Consider the following 18194-nt stretch of genomic DNA (forward strand, 5'->3'; position numbering starts at 1 on the left):
TAATATACTTTATGTTGGCCTCACTATATTCTTAACAGTTTTTTAAAAATACAGAGCTGCTACTATTTTAGAAGTCCAGTCTTTTCTAAACTATTTTACTAACTTACTTGTCACTGTGATAAATATAATGCTGTTTAAATATAATGCTCAGAACTGATAACTTTTAATATTCTAATAAAACCCTTAAGGATATCTTTAATTGCAAACTATTACAAAAGAATTTGTTCTTTCACCTTGTAAAAAATGAGGTGCTTAAATATGTATATTTATGAAAATTAATGTTATCAATATATTTATATTTTAATTAACAATGAAAAAAGCTGAAAAATATAATACTTGTGTAAACTGTGGAAAAGTTTAGATGGGATGTTATTTTGACAATGTTTTAAATTTTAGTCACATTTTATTCTGATCAGAAATTTTATCAAGGTGTTAAATGTCTGTTTTTCTTAAGGAAAAAAACCAGTTTGTTGTAAAATACTGTGCATAATCGCAGTATTTATTTCCTAAGACTATTGTAATTGTGTAGACTTATGTTTACTACTACTATAAATAATATTTATAAAATGATAATAGAAGATAATTTTGATTCCATTGGGAATCTTAGTTCCTCATAAAATTTACTAGAAAAATAGTTTTCTTCTAGTACTGCTGAAGTTTCTTTGTGATAAGCAATCTTTCTAAAAGAGAAAACATGAAGCAAAAATAAAATGTGTAATGTATTTATATATATGGGGATTGTATAAAATTCTTAAAGATTTTAAAAAATGGATTAACAACCTAAATATGATAGTTAAAACTCTAAAACTTTTAGAGGAAAACAGGGAAATAGTTCTAAACCTTGTTTTAGTCAATGAATTCTTAAAACTATACATCAAAAGTGTGAGCAATGAAAGAATAAAATAGAAAACTGGATTTTATCAAAATTAAAATCATTTGTGCATCACAGGACATTATCAAGAATATAAAAAGACAACCTAAAAAATGGGAGAAAATAAAAATTGGAAACCATATGTTTGACAAGGGTTTAACAATCCAGAATTTGTTAAGAACTCCTACAGCTCAACAACAAAAAGATAAACAACCCAATTTAAAAATGTGCAAAGGTTTCAAATATCCAAAGAAGATATACTATGACTGTAGCAGTTTGATATGGTTATGAATTCCAAAAATAGATATTGGATTATGTTTATAATGTGGTCTGTACCTGGGCATGATTAAGTTATGATTAGAGCTTTGATTGGGCCACGACATTAGGGCACTGAGTCCCCACTCCTTGATGAGTGGGGCTCACAGATAAAAGGCATGGCAAGGAATAGGGTTGAGGGATTTTTGATATTGGGGTTTTGATGTGGGAGTTTGATGCTGAAGCCATAAGCTAGAGGCCCAGTAAGTAAGCACACAGAGAAAATAGAAGCAAGCCAAAGGAAGAGAAGAATCCTGAACCCAGAGAGAAGCAAGACCCTGGAAGAAAGGAACTCAAGAAACCTGAACCCTCGCAGACACTGGCAGCCATCTTGCTCCAACATGTGCAAATAGACTTTGGTGAGGGAAGTAACTTATGTTTTATGGCCTGGTATCTGTAAGCTCCTAACCCAAATAAATATTCTTTATGAAAACCAACCAATTTCTGGTATTTTGCATTAGCACCCCTTTGGCTGACTAACACAATGACCAATAAGTACATGAAAAGATACTCAACATTATTAGTCATTAGGGAAATGCAAATCAAAACCACAACGAGAAATCACCTCACACCCACTAGAATGACTATTATTTTAAAAATGGAAAATAAGTGCTAGCAAGGATGCAAAGATATAGGAACCTTAGTACAGGCATACCTCGCTTTATTGCATTTTGCTTTATTGTGTTTCACAGATGTCATATGTTTTACAAATTCAAGTTCGGGGCAACACTGCATTGAGCAAGTCTATCGGTGTCATTTTTCCAACAGCACATGTGCTCACTTTTTGTCTCTGTTGTATTTTGGTAATTCTCACAATATTCCAAACTATTTCATTATTTTTTATCTGTAATGGTAGTCTGTGATCAGTCATCTTTGAGGTTATTGTAATTGTTTTAGGGCACCACTAATCATGTCCATATAAGATGGCAAACTTAATAAGTGTTGTGTGCGCTCTGACTACTCTACCAACTGGTGCTCCAGTGAACACATGACAAAAAGTGAAATAGCCTTATTGCTGATATAGAGAAAGTTTTAGTGGTCTGGATAGAAGATCAACATTCCCTTAGGCCAAAGCCTAAGCCCTAGCAAGGCTTTAACTCTCCTCAATTCGATGAAGACTAAAAGAGATGAAGCTGCAGAAGAAAAGTTGGAAGCTAGCAGAGGTTGGTTCATGAGGCTTAAGGAAAGAAGCCATATCTAAAATATAAAAATGCAAGGTGAAGCAGCAAGTGTTGATGTAGAAGCTGCAGCAAATTATCCAGAAGATCTAGCTAGTATAATTGATGAAGGTGGCTACACTAAACAACAGATATTCAATGTAGAAAAAACAACCTTCTATTGGAAGAAGATGCCACCCAGGACTTTCATAGCTAGAGAGTAGTAGTCAGTGGCTGGCTTCAAAGTTTCAGAGGGCAGGCTGACTCTCTTGTTAGGGGATAATGCATCTGATGACTTAAAGTTGAAGCCAATGCTTATTTACCATTCCAAAAATCCTTGGGCCCTTAAGAATTATGCTAAATCTACTCTGCCTATGCTCTGTAAATGGAACAACAAAGCCTGGATGACTGCACATCTATTTAGAACATGGGTGATTGAATATTTTAAGCCCACTATTGAAATTTTCTCAAAATAAAAAGTTTAAGGTGGAAAAAAAAATGGCCATTGGGGCTTAAATTTCCCTAGTTAGGAAGTAGGCTGAAAATATTTCTCAGCTCCCAAAGACCTCATTTTCTCCATTGTCCATTTCACATGTGGCCAGGGAATGCGGTCACCCCTCGGGCTGAAGTGTGGTTTGCTGGCCTGGTGGGGGAGCGGCCACGGTAGGCCTAATTCCAAGCGGCGGCCCCCATAATAGGGTGGCTGGTCAGACTCACCGCCACCCCTGCAGGAAGCTCGGCATGGGCACAGAGTGCCCTCGGGTCTCCCCTTCTCGGCAGCCATGCTTCCGCGGCCGCCCCTCCTCCCAGATGGCGCCACACGATGCCTTGTAGGGCAGCACCCTTCTTCTTTCTCCCTGCGCAGGCGCAGGGCGAAAGATTCCCCTCCGCCTTTTCCCCTCTCCCCGACAGCAGCAACAGCCAGGCGTGGGCGGGAAACTCAAGTCTGCCCTCTACCCCAGCAACAGCAGCCACCAATCCCTAAACCCTGCCACTTCCCCCAGCAACAGCGACAGCCAATCCCTAACCACCACCCCTCCCCCTTCCAGTACCGCCCACTGACCTTTCTCCGGCAACCAATCAGAACAGGGCATGGCTTCGACCAATCAGCCTTCCCCAGCCCCTATAAAACTCTTGCCTCTCCCTCAATAAAGTTGGACTTGTGTGTTTACCTTGTCTCCGTGGTAGTTCTGCTGTGCGCCCTCCAGTCCTGAGAGCCCCTGACAAGGGCCTGGCCTCCCTTGTCCCCAGTTCGTCGCCTGCTTCTCCGGGCGACCCCTTCGTCGCCAGCTTTGCCGGGTGACCCCGTCAGCCGAACCGCGCAACCCCTGTGAGACCAACCCGTCGTCTGCTGCCAGACCGACCCCTCGTCCCAAGTGGGACCGACCCCTCGTCCTAAGCTGGACCGACCCCTCGTCCGCAGCCAGACCCCACCTCTACCGACCAAGCAAGCCGCCACAAGGGAAGATAATAGAAATTGACAGAACTCTTAGAAGGACGAACCAAAGTCCATAGGAACAACTAACTGTAAAGTCCCTTCCAGGGAGAAATTAAGCAGAAGTTGATCCAGGTTTTGTGGGGCTTTCAGTTTATACAGTTTGGTGGTTTCTCTAAGAAAAACATACAAAATTATGAAATGAAATGTTTCTAGCCACTTTAGTTATAGCCCACACAATAAATTACATATATAAACTATGCTTTTAACTCCTTGGAGAAGAACCTACAAATGAGAGGTCCTAAAGTTTAAACTCTATTAGTTTCTGGGTCAGATCTTCCTTGGAAATGCCTGGGTTAGTCTACCTAGCCAACAAAGTTTACTGAGCCATTTAGTTCATGGATTCTGGTTGTTTTAATAGTTTAATTGAAAATAACATCAAAATATGAAAGGAATTAATAATCATCTTACCCATGTCTAACAATCATCATTTCATATGTCTGAATCATTTTCTCAAGAAAAAATTTAACAGGCTGAAGATTATGCACTTTGCAGGCTTCAAGAGCACATTCCAGAAATTCCTGAAATAAAGGAAAATGGAGTGAGTTTCTACAAAAGGATAATATAAAATATGTCATACATTTCTTATAAATGCAGACTTTTTGTTTGGAAATAAGAAAAATGTTGTCTTCTTATATTGATAAATTATTAAAGCCTTTTTCAAATTAAAAGAAGGAAAAATGGAACAAAAATATTCTTAAATCATTGGTATCCCCATTATAAATTATTAACAATCATAGCATCATAGTATTAGATGTATGCTGCATGAAAGTAACTCTTTTTAATAGTGTTTCCCAGAATCCCAGTTTAGGTTAGGATATAGAAGGGCTTGTCAGATAATCTCTCACACTGTGATAAATAGAAATAAATAATCTAAAAAAAATAATTAAAATTTAAAGATATAGGAGAGGGAGCAGATATGCTCGAGCAGTTGGGCGTTCACCTCCCACATGGGAGGTCCCAGGTTCAGTTCCTGGTGCCTCCTTTCTCTTTTTTAAAGATTTATTTTTTATTTATTTCTCTCCCCTCCCCCCTGCCAAGCCCCTGTTGCCTGCTCTCTGTGTCCATTTGCTGCGTATTCTTCTTTGTCCGCTTCTGTTGTTGTCAGCGGCATGGGAATCTGTGTTTCTTTTTGTTGCCTCATTTTGTGTGTCAGCTCTCCGTGTGTGCGGTGCCATTCCTGGGCAGGCTGAACTTTCTTTCACGCTGGGCAGATCTCCTTACGGGGCGCACTCCTTGTGCGCGGAGCTCCCCTACGCGGGGACACCCCTGCATGGCATGGAACGCCTTGTGCGCATCAGCACTGCGCATGGGCCAGCTCCACACGGGTCAAGGCCCGGGGTTTGAACCACGGACCTTCTATGTGGTAGATGGATGCCCTATCCACTGGGCCAAGTCCACTTCCCTGGTGCCTCCTTAAAAAGATGAGTGGACACAGTGAGCAGACAATGAGCAGACACAGCGAGCAGACAGACGAGGGAGCCATCTTGGGGAGTGGGGGGAAGATATAGGAGAGCTCTTTGAATTAAAATAAGTCTAGGGGGTGGACTTGGCCCAGTGGTTAGGGAGTCCATCTACCACATGGGAGGTCTGCAGTTCAAACCCCAGGCCTTGACCCGTGTGGAGCTGGCCCACGTGCAGTGCTGATGCACGCAAGGAGTGACGTGCCATGCAGGGGTGTCCCCGCGTAGGGGAGCCCCACACACAAGGAGTGCGCCCCGTAAGGAAAGCCGCCCAGCGCGAAAGAAAGTTCAGCCTGCCCAGGAATGGCACCGCACACACGGAGAGCTGACACAACAAGATGACGCAACAAAAAGAGACACAGATTCCCATGCCACTGACAACAACAGAAGCAGACAAAGAGGAAGACGCAGCGAATAGACACAGAGGGGAGAGAATAAATAAATAAATCTTAAAAAAAAAAAAGTCTAAAGGAACTAAATTTCAGAAAGGGGTGAGCCATTCCTAGGTAAACACTGATCAATAGCTGCTTTTGCCCCTGGGAACATTGCCAAGTCTGTACACGGGTGCGCATTGGATTGGCCCTGATATACAGAGGACTTTGCTGGCGTAAGGAGAAACCAACAGAGATTTTTAACAGTCACATGAGTATATGTGACAGGTTAGAATCTGAAGGAACTCCAAATGAAAAGTTGATTTTCCCTACTACCCATGCTTTTGACAAGTGTGTGATGGCACAGAAGACTAACAGCTGAGGTGGAAAGGCAGGAAGGAAAGATCTCTTTAGTCTCAGTATGCTTAGAACCCAAAATCCTGCTAGAGAGAGGGGTCTATAATTAAACAGGACAATTCTCACTCTAAATATATTTGAAACCAGATGTAAACTAAAGCTCAGTAATGCTTCAACAAAATTCTAACATAGGTCAACTACTGTTTTAATTGATCAGCAACTTAACCTAGCTACAGGGCTGTGACAGGCTGAACAATGTACTCCAGCAAATGCTTGTTCTTAATCCTAATCCATGTCCCTGTGGATGTGAACCCATTGTAATAGGACCTGTTAAAGATGTTATTTTTAGTTAAGGTGTGGCCCCATTGAATGAGAGTGGGTCTTAATCTGGATTACTGGAGGCCTTACAAAGAGAAAGCCATAGGAAGAAGTCAGAAGCAGGAAGTCAGCAAGAACCCAGAAAATAAAGGAGAGGACATTGGCATGTGACAAGAAAATCAAGGAACCACAATGATTTTAGTACCAGAATGCTACAGTACCAGAATGCTACAGTACCAGAATGCTACAGTATGGGGGCAGAAAGCAAATCTTGCCAATGTCTAGGTTTTGGACTTCTTCTTCTAGCCTTAAAACTGTGAGCCAATAAATTCCTTTTGTTTAAGTCAACTCAATGTGTGATATTTGTGATAATATCTTAGGCAAACTATGACGCATAACAAGAAAATACATGGTTTTTCAGGAGGAAAATAATACTAGGTTAGCTTCTACAATTATTTATATATGATATTTGACATATGATCAAAACCTATAAGATTTAAGAAGAAACATGATCAAATGAAAATAATTGTAAATAAAATAACTCATAATGACAGACGTTATACTTAGCAGACCAGAACTTCAAAATATTTTTTAATAAATGTATTAAAAAAAATAAACAATAAGACAGAGAATTAGATAAAAGATGGAAAATTTCAGCAAGGAAGGTGGCATTGCAAAACTATTAAATATTGTTTTAATGTTTAACTGGAGAAAGACATCAACCCACATATTTTAAAAGTGCAGCAATTCTCAAGTAGGAAAAATACAAAACAAAATACCACTAGGCACAAAGTCAAAATACTCAAAACCAAGGAAAAAGAGAAAATACTGAAAGCAGCCAGAGGTGGAAAACACATTATACTCAGAGGAGCATAAATAAGAAAAATGCCTGACTTCTAAGCCCAACAATGAAAGCCAGGAGTCAATGGAATAACATCTTTACAATGCTAAAAGAAAATAAGAAACATCTGCCTATCTAGAATTCTATACTGAGTGAAAATATACTTCAAAAATGAAGATGAGATGAAGATATTTTCAGAAAAACAAAAGCTAAGAATGTGTTGCCCATCCCCATACACACAAGAAATACTAAAGAAAATTCTTCAGAATGAAGGAAAATATTCCAGGTGAAAGTACATATCTGCTGGAAGAAATAAAAAAACTTTAGAGGGAAACGAATGTGGCTCAACCAATTGGGCTCCTGTCTACCATATAGGAGGTCCAGGATTTGATATCCAGGGCCTCCTGGTGAGGGCAAGCTGGCCCATGCAGCAAGTTAGCCCACACTGAATGCCAGCCCACGCAGGAATGTCACCCCACTCAAGTGCCACACTGTGTGGGAATGCCCCCTGGCACAGGAAAGTCGCCCTGTGCACGACTGCTGGCTGACATGGACAGCTGGTGCAGCAAGATTACACAACAAGAGACACAGAGGAGAGAAAATAAGACGTAACAGAACAGGGAGTTGGAGTGGCACAAGAGGGTAATCGCCTCTCTCCCACTCCAGAAGATCCCAGTATCGATTCCTGGAGCCACCCAATGAGAATATAAGCAGACACAGAAGGACACATAGCAAATGGACATAGAGAGCAGACAACAGGTGGAAAGGGGGGAAGGATTAAAAATTTTTTTAAAAACTTTAGAAATGGTAAGGACCATTAAATGTTTTCAAATACTACAAAGGAAAAAGAAGAACAAGGTATTGTGGAGCTTATAACATATGTAGAAGTAAAACAGATGACAACAATTACACAATGGGCAGGGATGGGTGGCTAATAGAATTAAACCATTTACGGTTTTTAGATTGTGAAATGGTAGAACACTATTTCGAGGTAAACTGTAGGTAAAAAGCCAAGGATGCATATTGCAATCTCTAGAGGAATCATGAAGGTATAACTAAAAAGCCAACAGAGAAGATAAAATGGAATGATAAAAATAACTTGAAATCCAAAAGAAGTAGTAAGGAAAGGAAAATTAAAGGAATATAGAACATATGAGAAAATAACAAACAAAAAGTAATTTTTTCAGACTGGAATCAGTGGCTCCCTGGATCTGTTGTTATATTAATGGGAGTCCAAGAGTTCTCCAAGAGAATGTTAAAATTTTGTATTTTCATTTTGATTTTTAAAAAATCATATTGGCATAAATCATCTTGATAATCACCTTAACCTGGTATTACCATAAGATGCAGTATCGTGGTACAGTCTTTCAGTTTGAGAATTTTTTAAAAAGGCTAAAAAGTAAATTACGCATTTAAGCCAAGTGATGCCTTAATAATATGACAGCTGAAACAAGGAGAAGGTTTTATAATAATAGAGAGACAGTGGAAGAACTGAATCATCAAATGGAAAAAGGTATATATCTTTATATAGGCTGAATTCAAAAGAATCTTCACTGAACATTTCACAGTAGAAATTACCATAGAGTAGCAATTTAGTTTCATTCACACATAATTGTTAAATGTTGGAGCGAGACAACTGGGACGGCAGACCAGTGATTGCAGGCAAGGATTTTCTGAGAAAATCCAACAGGAAGGGGTCTGAAGATAGAAACTTCAGCCCATCCCTGTCAGAGGCAGTCATGAATTTATACAGCAGTACATGTATAGGCGGGAATAAGCTTAGTTAATGGGAGTGGGTTGGGATTTGGGTAAGATCCGAGGGCTCATAGCCATGGCTAGGGGGTGGTGGGCTAGGGGTAGTGAATTCTAGGGATGCGGGAGGGGTTGGTAGTGTCATGTGGCTTCTTTGTCTATTCTTGTAAGGAAATGAACTCTATCTGGTACATGTAGGCTCAGGATGGGGGGCTGCTCTATGTCATGGGATATAGCTCCTTCTTAGTACAAGGCTGGTTACACTTCCACAATGGGACAGGTTAATAAACTTGCAATTTCTGCAAGTGATAGTTGTTATTCGGGTCGGGGACTAGGGATGGGGCCTAGTCCTATCAATAATCATCTATCCCATTAAATTAATTTTGTTAAAGTTAATTTTATTGAGGTCATTGTTTTCATTATAATTCATTTTTAAATTTATTTTGCTTTTAATTATATAACACCTATAAACAGTAGACACATACTTATGTGTATACAGTTAGACATCACTATAATGTCTACAATTTCATCAAATTGTCGATCTACAATTATTTGTTTCCTTTAAAAAAGAGTCAATGTATTACTTACATTTGAGAAACAAAACCTTATTGTGCTAACTATAAGATGTTTTGCCACTTCCAGTTTGCCACCTTTTCTGCATGCTGAAATACACACTAGTAAGAATTAGATAATATTTACTAGTAATCTCAATATAGGAAATGAAATACTTTTTCTTTTACAAGGAACATTATTTTGACCTTGTTCACCCTTGTATCATATAACAGAAGGCATTAAAACTCAATAATGTTATCAAATTAGGAGAATATCCTCCAAATAGAATAATTTCACTCATTTAATAAAATTTGGTAAATTGCTGGGTCATCCAACGACTTTATTGTGCACAATAAATCATTCATAGAAGTTTACTTACATTATAATCAGCTTCAGGAAGTTTAATGCCAGGAAATAAGTCGCTTGTTATTCCATTAAATAAGGGAATATCATGTGATAGAAACTTTGGTTCATTTACATCTTTAATTGATCGAAGAAGCTAAAATAATCCCCCAAAAAAGGTAATATAAATTCATTGTCAACATTTTCCCCACCCCCAAAAAAAGTCTAAGTTTATTTTACATTGCTCCATGGAATCCCTATACTAAGAAGACAATACTCTGTTTATCAAGCCAAAAGTTCCCCGCATTAATATAGTTTAGTAAATAACATAATCCCAAAAGTATCATTGCAACACCACATAAAAAGAATTGAAGCAATAACCCTCTTACTTGCCTATTTATAGTTCCTGCCAATCTCACTAAAAAGTTTTAGAAATGATCTTTCTACTGAATCTTGCACAATGTAAATATTTATTACTTACAAGTATATCTTCATTTTCATTTGGATATTTTAGTTTTAGGTTTCCAGCAGCCACTAAAACTGCTTTTACTGCTCGCATTCCATAGTCATAATGAAACTGTGATGAGAGCTGCTCTGAGCATAACCTGTAGGTCATTACTATCTTCACAGACAGAGGTTTTGCATTCAAAAAGCCATAGGAATAGAGGGAGATTTCTGCTATAAGGGTGTAGTTTGGAACCATCATAGCCACTGTTCTAAAAAGAACCTGAAGCATATAATAAGTGAAATATGTTATTTACATAAAGCTGAGCATAAGCATCCAAAGATACTGTGTTTATAGTCAAGTTTATTCTCCAAGTACAGCAACTTTTCATAACTCTGTACATTTTTCAGTAGTACATTCATATTTTTATGTACTTCAATATTTTTAGACATCTAAAAAATTTATGGAGATTTACCTTACAGGCAACAGAATAGGTAAAAGTGACATTATGAGTAGATGGGAGAAAATTACATTTTGAATGGACTATGTTGTTATTTTTGATTAACAAATTTATACTCTTAAGAAATCTTACCTTAAGGTTATCTGGCAATTCAGAGCGTCCTGCATAGCCAGGATTCATGGTAATAGCTACAAAACAGTTTGGATTGAGCTTAAGTTCCGTTCCTTCAAAAACAAACACTTCCAGCTTCTGTTGAATGGCTCTCTGAATGCAGAGAATCTGTTGAGCTACCACTGACAACACTTCCAACTCTATTCGATTAAATTCATCAAAGCAAGCCCAAGCACCAGAAGAAGCTAATCCTTTAAAAAACTAAGGACACACACACAAAAAAGGTGATTTTTCTTAGGAAAGGGCATCAACTCTTAAAATAAATAAACTGTTCAGTAAAAATTGAAACTTAAGTTTAATAAAAGCCCCAAGGATAAAAACAATGTTTTTTATCCCTAAAACCAAGTAACCCACATTTAAGTAATACTCAAACATGAGTAGGCTTCAGTTTATCCAGTAAAACCCGTTAACACTTAATAATATTATTGATTCTGTAATTTACCTACCTTTCCCATGGCTAGATAATCTAGCCCATCTGAACAGTTGAACACCACACACTGTACAGCAAGGGCTTTAGCCAAGTCCTTGGTGGTTTCTGTTTTTCCTGTTCCTGCTGGCCCCTCTGGAGCACCTCCAAGGTTTAAATAGAAGGCACCTATCTGGAAAAGAAAAAATACATAAACAGAAACCTATGCTTAACAGACAATTTTTTACCAAATGGATTTAGTCATATTTGTAGCTTCAGAGATGCAGGTATACAATTAGATTTTTCAGCTAATTTGTAGAACAAAATTTTCTAGCTACAAAAAGAAAAAGCAGTATCCAATAAAAGTGAAAATACATCAGTCTCTTCATCTTCTAATACTTCAATGAGTTCAATGACTTTCCATATATATCCAAATTGCCTTTAAAAACAAAAAGAATATAGCCTTGAGGGGGAAAATTAGGTCAGAAAGTTTTAATTAGACATGATAGTGGAGATGGGTGTAGAGGAAGACAATGATACAACCTAAATGGCTAACTACAAAGAGTAAGTACTCCAAATGGGGCCCATCAATCAGAAGAGAAACAGATGACCTATTATCTAATTTTGCCTAGGATTCACCAGGGCTAATCCCTTCCCATTACCTACATTCCCATAACACTATTCTATACCTCACTTACTAGCAGTATCATTTTCTTCCTTGTATTACACTTAGTTATGTACATTTTATTCTCATCAATCAGTGTTGAAGCTACTTAAGAGCAACATCACTAATATCTGAAAATTTTCTGCGTTCCCAAAGTGACTAGAAGACGGTCTGGCAAGTTTTAGAAGCATAAAATTGTAGTCATCTTTCTCAACCATGGGGTTCATTTCATGAAAACTCCCGTGGGAGTTTGTGAAACTTATCTCCTTTAGAAAAAACAGTTAAGGGACCAAGGCTGAAAACAAACCTAGGAAAATCTTAACTATTTTTATATTTGCTAAAATAAACAAATGAAACAGCTCATCAACTAAGGGCATTATCAGTGATATATTACTCATGTTAAATTTATAATGGATGCTACTGTTAATGTGCATTAACTCAGTTACTGTAACCTCAGGCTCCCCCCTTCCAATTTCAAGAAAATGCTTAAAATGGGTTCCCTTTGTTTTGGAAAATAAATAAGAAGGCCTTTTTTTTTTTCATTGTCTAGTGTTCTATACGAATGCTTAATGGGATTCTGATTTTGTAACTCAAAGTTGTTAGCCCCCACCTTTCAAGCGTATCATAGCTTTTGAGTTCACAGAACAAGACAGACATGGTCCCTGCCTTCCGGTAGCTTCCTGAGAAAGGAGAGGGTTTTGTGAAACATTTTATAGACCTATTGGTGCTCTTCCCAAGTCCCCTTTATCAGGCCATGGCATCCACCCCACAATTGCTAGGTGTGGATATGGGAGCTAATAGCTCACAGCTGCCCTCTTCTAAGACTTGCCCTCTGCTGATAGGAACTACCTCCTCAGAAAATACCTGAAAGCTTACTCACACTCGCGTCTCAGAGGTAACCAATAGCCAATGACAATAAAAAGATACAAAAGCCAGATAGCTTTGCCTTAAAGTGTCATGACTCTATAATGTCATTCATGCTCCAGAACTCCCCATGAAATCTTCCTGAGGCTATACTTTGGTTAAAACCACATATTTGCTTAGGTTCTTCCTCTTCCCTAATCCAGCTTTTCTCAATTGCTTATAGGTTTTTGTTTTTTGAGGTGAAGCATTCTTTTTTTTAAAAAAAAAAATTTTATTAGAGAGGTTGTGGGTTCATAGACCAATCACACATAAAACACAGGACTCCCCATACACTATCCCACCACCAACACCTTGCATTGGTGTGGAACATTTATTATGAATGATGATAGCGCTTTTTTGTAATTGTACTATTTTTCTTTTTAACAGTAGTTACCTTTGTTACAATTGAAGAAATATTATTAAAATAGTGCTAGAGAGAGGATGCAGCTCAAGTGCCTGCTTCCCACATTGGAGGTCCTGGGATCAGTTCCAGGTGCCTCCTAAAACATAACAACAACAAAAAAACAAGCAAACCAATAAGAAAAACCAACTCAGGGGGGCCAATGTGGCTCACTGGTTGAGTGCTGGCTTCCCACATATGAGGTCCTGGGGTCCCGGGTTCAATTCCCAACCCAGCTATCTCAAAAAAAGAGAAAAAAGTAGTACTGTTAACTATCATCCATAGTTTACATGAGGTGTATTTTTCCCATACAACAACCCATCGTTAACACTTTGTATTAGTGTCATACATTTGTTATAATTTATGAAAGAATATTCTCATACTTGTACTATTAACTATTGCCCACTGTCTATAATAGGGTTCACTATGTTATATGTCTATGCTTTATCTTCTAATATTTATTCTAGTAACACAGACAACCTGAAGTTTCCCTACCACATTCAACTATATAATTCTCTACTGTTAACCACTCTCACAGTAGTGTGCAACCATCACCATCATTCATTTCCAAACCTTTACAATCAATGTAAAAAAAATTCTGCAGAGGGAAACGGACTTTGGCCCAGTGGTTAGGGCGTCCGTCTACCACATGGGAGGGCCGCGGTTCAAACCCTGGGCCTCCTTGACCCGTGTGGAGCTGGCCCATGCGCAGTGCTGATGCGCGCAAGGAGTGCCCTGCCACATAGGGGTGTCCCCCGCGTAGGGGAGCCCCATGTGCAAGGAGTGTACCCGTAAGGAGAGCCACCCAGCGCGAAGGAAAGTGCAGCCTGCCCAGGAATGGCGCCGCCCACACTTCCCGTGCCACGGACAAAGAAACAAGACGCAGCAAAAAGACACAGAAAACAGACAACCGGGAGAGGGGAGGGGAATTAAATAAATAAATAAAAATAAATCTTTAAAAAAAAAATTCTGCAGAGATTAAGCATAAAATCCCTATTCTTTAACCTCAATCTATCCTGTTAACCTATATTTTAGATTGTAATTCTTTGAATGTGCTTATAATTAGTCCATATCAGCAAGATCATACAATAATGGCACCTTTGCATCTGCCTTATTTCACTCAGCATAATGTCCTCAAGGTTCGTCCATGCCGTCGCATGCATCAGGACTTCATAAATTTTTATAGCTGAATAATATTCCATCATATGTATATACCACATTTTGTTTATCCATTCATTTGTTGATGGACCCTTGGGTTGCCTTCCATCTTTTGCCAATTGTGAATAATGCCGCTATAAACATAGGTGTGAAATATCTGCTCGAGTCCCTGCTTTTAATTTTACTTTCAATTCTTCTGTTAACCTCGTAGCAGGATTGCCAGGTCACATGATAATTCTATATTTAGCTTGCTGAGGAACTGCCAGACTATTTTCCACAGTGCCTGCAAGATTCTACATTCCCACCAATAGTGAAGGAGTGTTCCCAATTTCTTCACATCCTCACCAACACTTATAGCTTCCTATTTTTTAAAAAAAGAGTTCTAGTATGCATGAGATGATATCTCGTTATGGTTTTTATTTGTATTTCCCTAATTGCTAGTGATGCTTGAACATCTTTTAATGTGCTTTTTAGCCATCTGTATATCCTCTTTCGGGGAAATGTCTATTCAAGTCTTTTGCCCATTTTTAAAATCCCCCCTCATCCCCCTGAGGTGGCTCCTCATCTGTCTGCCCATTGTCTACTCACTGTCTGCTCATTGTCTTTGCTCACTTTGTCCACTCATTGTGTCTTCTCATTGTCTGCTCCTCTTTTTTAGAAGGCACTGGGACCCAAACCCAAGACTTCCCACGTGGGAGGTGGACACCCAACTGCTTGACCCCCATCTGCCCCCTTTTGCCCATTTTTTAATTGGGGGGTCTTTTTATTTTTGAGTTGTAGGAATTCTTTATATATTCTAGATATTAAACCATTATCAGATACGTGGTTTCCAAATATTTTCTCTCATTGTGTAGGTTACCTTTCCACTTTCTTGACAAAATCTTTTGATGCACAAAAGTTTTTACTTTTGATGAGGTCTCACTTATTTTCTTTTGTCACTTGTATTTTGGGTGTAAAATCTAAGAAACCACTGCCTAACACAAGATCTTAAAGATGCTTCCTGATATGTTCTTCTAGGAATTTTATAGTCTTGGTTCTTATATTTAGGTCTTTAATCCATTTGTGATTTCATTTTTGTATATAGTGTGAGACAGGGATCCTCTTTCATTCTTTTACATATGGATATAAATTCTCCCAGTACCATTTATTGAAGAGACTATCCTTTTCTAATTAAGTGTCTTTGGCAGCCTTGTCAAAAATCAATTGCATAGATGTGAAGGTCTATTTATGAATTATCAATTCTATTTCATTGGTCAATATGTTTATCCTTGTGCCAATACCATGTTATTTTGATCACTGCAACTTTTTAAAATACTTTAAATTCAGGAAGTGTGAGTCCTCCAACTCTATTCATTTTTAAGATGTTTTTGGCTGTTCAGGGCCCTTTTCTCTTCCAAATATATTTGATAATTTGCTTTTCCATTTCTGCAAAGAAAGCTGTTGGAATTTTGATTGGGATTGCATTAAATCTGTAAATCATTTTGGGAAGAATTAACATCTTAATTATATTTAGTCTTCCAATCCATGAACATGGACTATCCTTCCATTTATTTAGGTCTTCTTTGATTTCTTTTAGAAACATTTTGTAATTTTCTGAATACAGATATTTATATCCCTGGTTAAATTTAATCCTAGATAATTGATTCTTTTAGTTGCTATATTGGAATGGAGTTTTTTTCTGTATTTTCTCCTCATATTGGACATTACTAGTGTATAGAAACGCTCATTGATCTTGTATCCCATCACCTTCCTGATTTCATTTATTAGCTCTAGTAGCTTTGTTGTAGATTTTTTGGGATTTCTATGTATAGGATTATTTCACCTGCAAATAATGAAACTTTTCTTTTTCCCTTCCAATGTCGCTGCCTTTTATGTCTTTTTCTTACCTAACTACTCTAGCTAGAACTTCCAGCACAATGTTGAATAACATTGGTTGACAGTGAGCATCCTTGACTTGTTCTGATCTTAGAGGGAAAGCTTTCAGTCTTTCTTGGTGGATTGCCCCTTTTATTAATATATAGAGTCCTTCTTTGGCTCTTAAAATAGCTTTTGACTTAAAGTCCATTTTGCCCAATAGTAGGATAGCTAAACCAGCTCTTTTTTGGTTACTACTTGCATGGAATAATTTTTTCCAAACTTTTGCTTACAACCTATTTGTATCTTTGGGTCTAAAGTGAGTCTGGAGGCTGGCAGAAGGATTGCCCTTATGCACAACTGAGCAGAGTCCGAGAGACAGATAAAGCAGATACAACCCCCAGGTATTGGTTCCTTGGAGGGCTAAAGAGACCCATGGGAGTTATGGTCATGGCCGATGGGGTTAACTACCAGGTCAGATGGCCCCTCTTTGGAAATGGTGTTTATGTGTGATGAATCTGGACTCAGATGGGATCTCTCTTCATAAGACTTTCATGCTAATGTGCTGGAGGTGCAGTTAGTGTTGGGGTTTAAGATATATTTAGGGGATTTGAATCTCTGGACTGACAATGTGATAGCCAGGTCCTGAGCCTCAACAGACTCCAGCACCTACAATCTGATTCATTGGACTCACCACACTCAGCTAAGATGGAGTTGAAGAAGGACAACCACCACACCATGGAGCCTAGAGTGATTACAACTGAAAGTGGGAGGATTGCATCCAGCATCCATGTGGAATCTGAGCCTCCTCTTGACATAGAGGTGCAATGGACACAACCAATCCAATGTCCACATAGAAAAGGTGGCATTGGATTGGGAAAAGTGGACATGGTGGCTGATGGGTATGGGGAAAGGCAGGAAGAGATGAGAGGTGGAGGCGTCTTTGGGACATGGAGCTGCCCTGGATGGTGCTTCAGGGGCAGTCACCAGACATTGTAAATCCTCACAGGGCCCACTGGATGGAATGGGGGAGAGTATGGGCCATGATGTGGACCATTGACCATGAGGTGCAGAGGTGCCCAAAGATGTACTAACCAAATGCAATGGATGTGTCATGATGATGGGAATGAGTGTTGCTGGGGGGGGAGAGGTGGGGTGGGGGTGGTGGGGTTGAATGGGACCTCATATATATATATATTTTTAATGTAATATTATTACAAAGTCAATTAAAAAAATAAAATAAAATAAAGTGAGTCTGTTGTAAACAACTTATCTTAATAGTTGGGTCATGCTTTTTTATCCATTCTCTCACTCTGTGTCTTTTGATTGGAGCGTTTAATCAATTAAAATTCATGTTATTACTGTAAAGGCAGTACTTAATTAAGCCATTTTGCCCTTTGGTTTTTATATATCTTTTTCTTGTCTCTCTTTTCCTTTACTGAGGGCTCCTTTTCTGTATAGTTGATCTTTTGTGATGTATCTGACTGATCCCTTCCTCATTACTGTTTCAGTGTATTTTTTAAACACTTTCTTTGTGCATACCCTGGGGTTTGTATTACACAACCTACATCTATAATCTACTAATCTGAAAAGATATCAATCTGTTTCAATAGCTTACATATTCTCTCCTCCCATATTCTTCTGTTTCACATCTTTGTTATTTTTGTCCCACTTTAACACTTTATATTTTGCATGACCAATATCAGAAAATATGCCTCTTTCTTGTTCAGTTATATTCTGACTGTTACAGAAATGAAAGAGTGGAGTAGTATATGAAGGATACAGTACTATGAGTTTTTCATTTACCAATTAAGTTACTCTTACTGATAATCTTCATTTCTACACTCTCCTCCAAGCTACTCTCTCCTGTTTTTTCCTTTCAACCTGCACAAATCTCTT

The 18194-nt window shown here is 38.4% G+C and overlaps 1 protein-coding gene across 1 annotated transcript in view; it reads right to left on the reverse strand.

Annotated features, from left to right (window-relative positions):
- DNAH12 (dynein axonemal heavy chain 12) overlaps positions 1–18194 on the reverse strand; it is a 377830-nt gene that overhangs the window by 215414 nt on the left and 144222 nt on the right. The window contains exons 26-30 of the mRNA XM_058288139.1: positions 11357–11509; positions 10872–11111; positions 10316–10561; positions 9872–9991; positions 4250–4359 (exon numbers count right to left, since the gene is read on the reverse strand). Coding sequence (XP_058144122.1) covers positions 4250–4359; positions 9872–9991; positions 10316–10561; positions 10872–11111; positions 11357–11509 — 869 coding nt within the window. The remainder of the gene's footprint in view (positions 1–4249; positions 4360–9871; positions 9992–10315; positions 10562–10871; positions 11112–11356; positions 11510–18194) is intronic.

This window comes from Dasypus novemcinctus, chromosome 26 (assembly GCF_030445035.2).
Source record: "Dasypus novemcinctus isolate mDasNov1 chromosome 26, mDasNov1.1.hap2, whole genome shotgun sequence".
NCBI classification, from domain to species: Eukaryota; Metazoa; Chordata; class Mammalia; order Cingulata; family Dasypodidae; genus Dasypus; species Dasypus novemcinctus.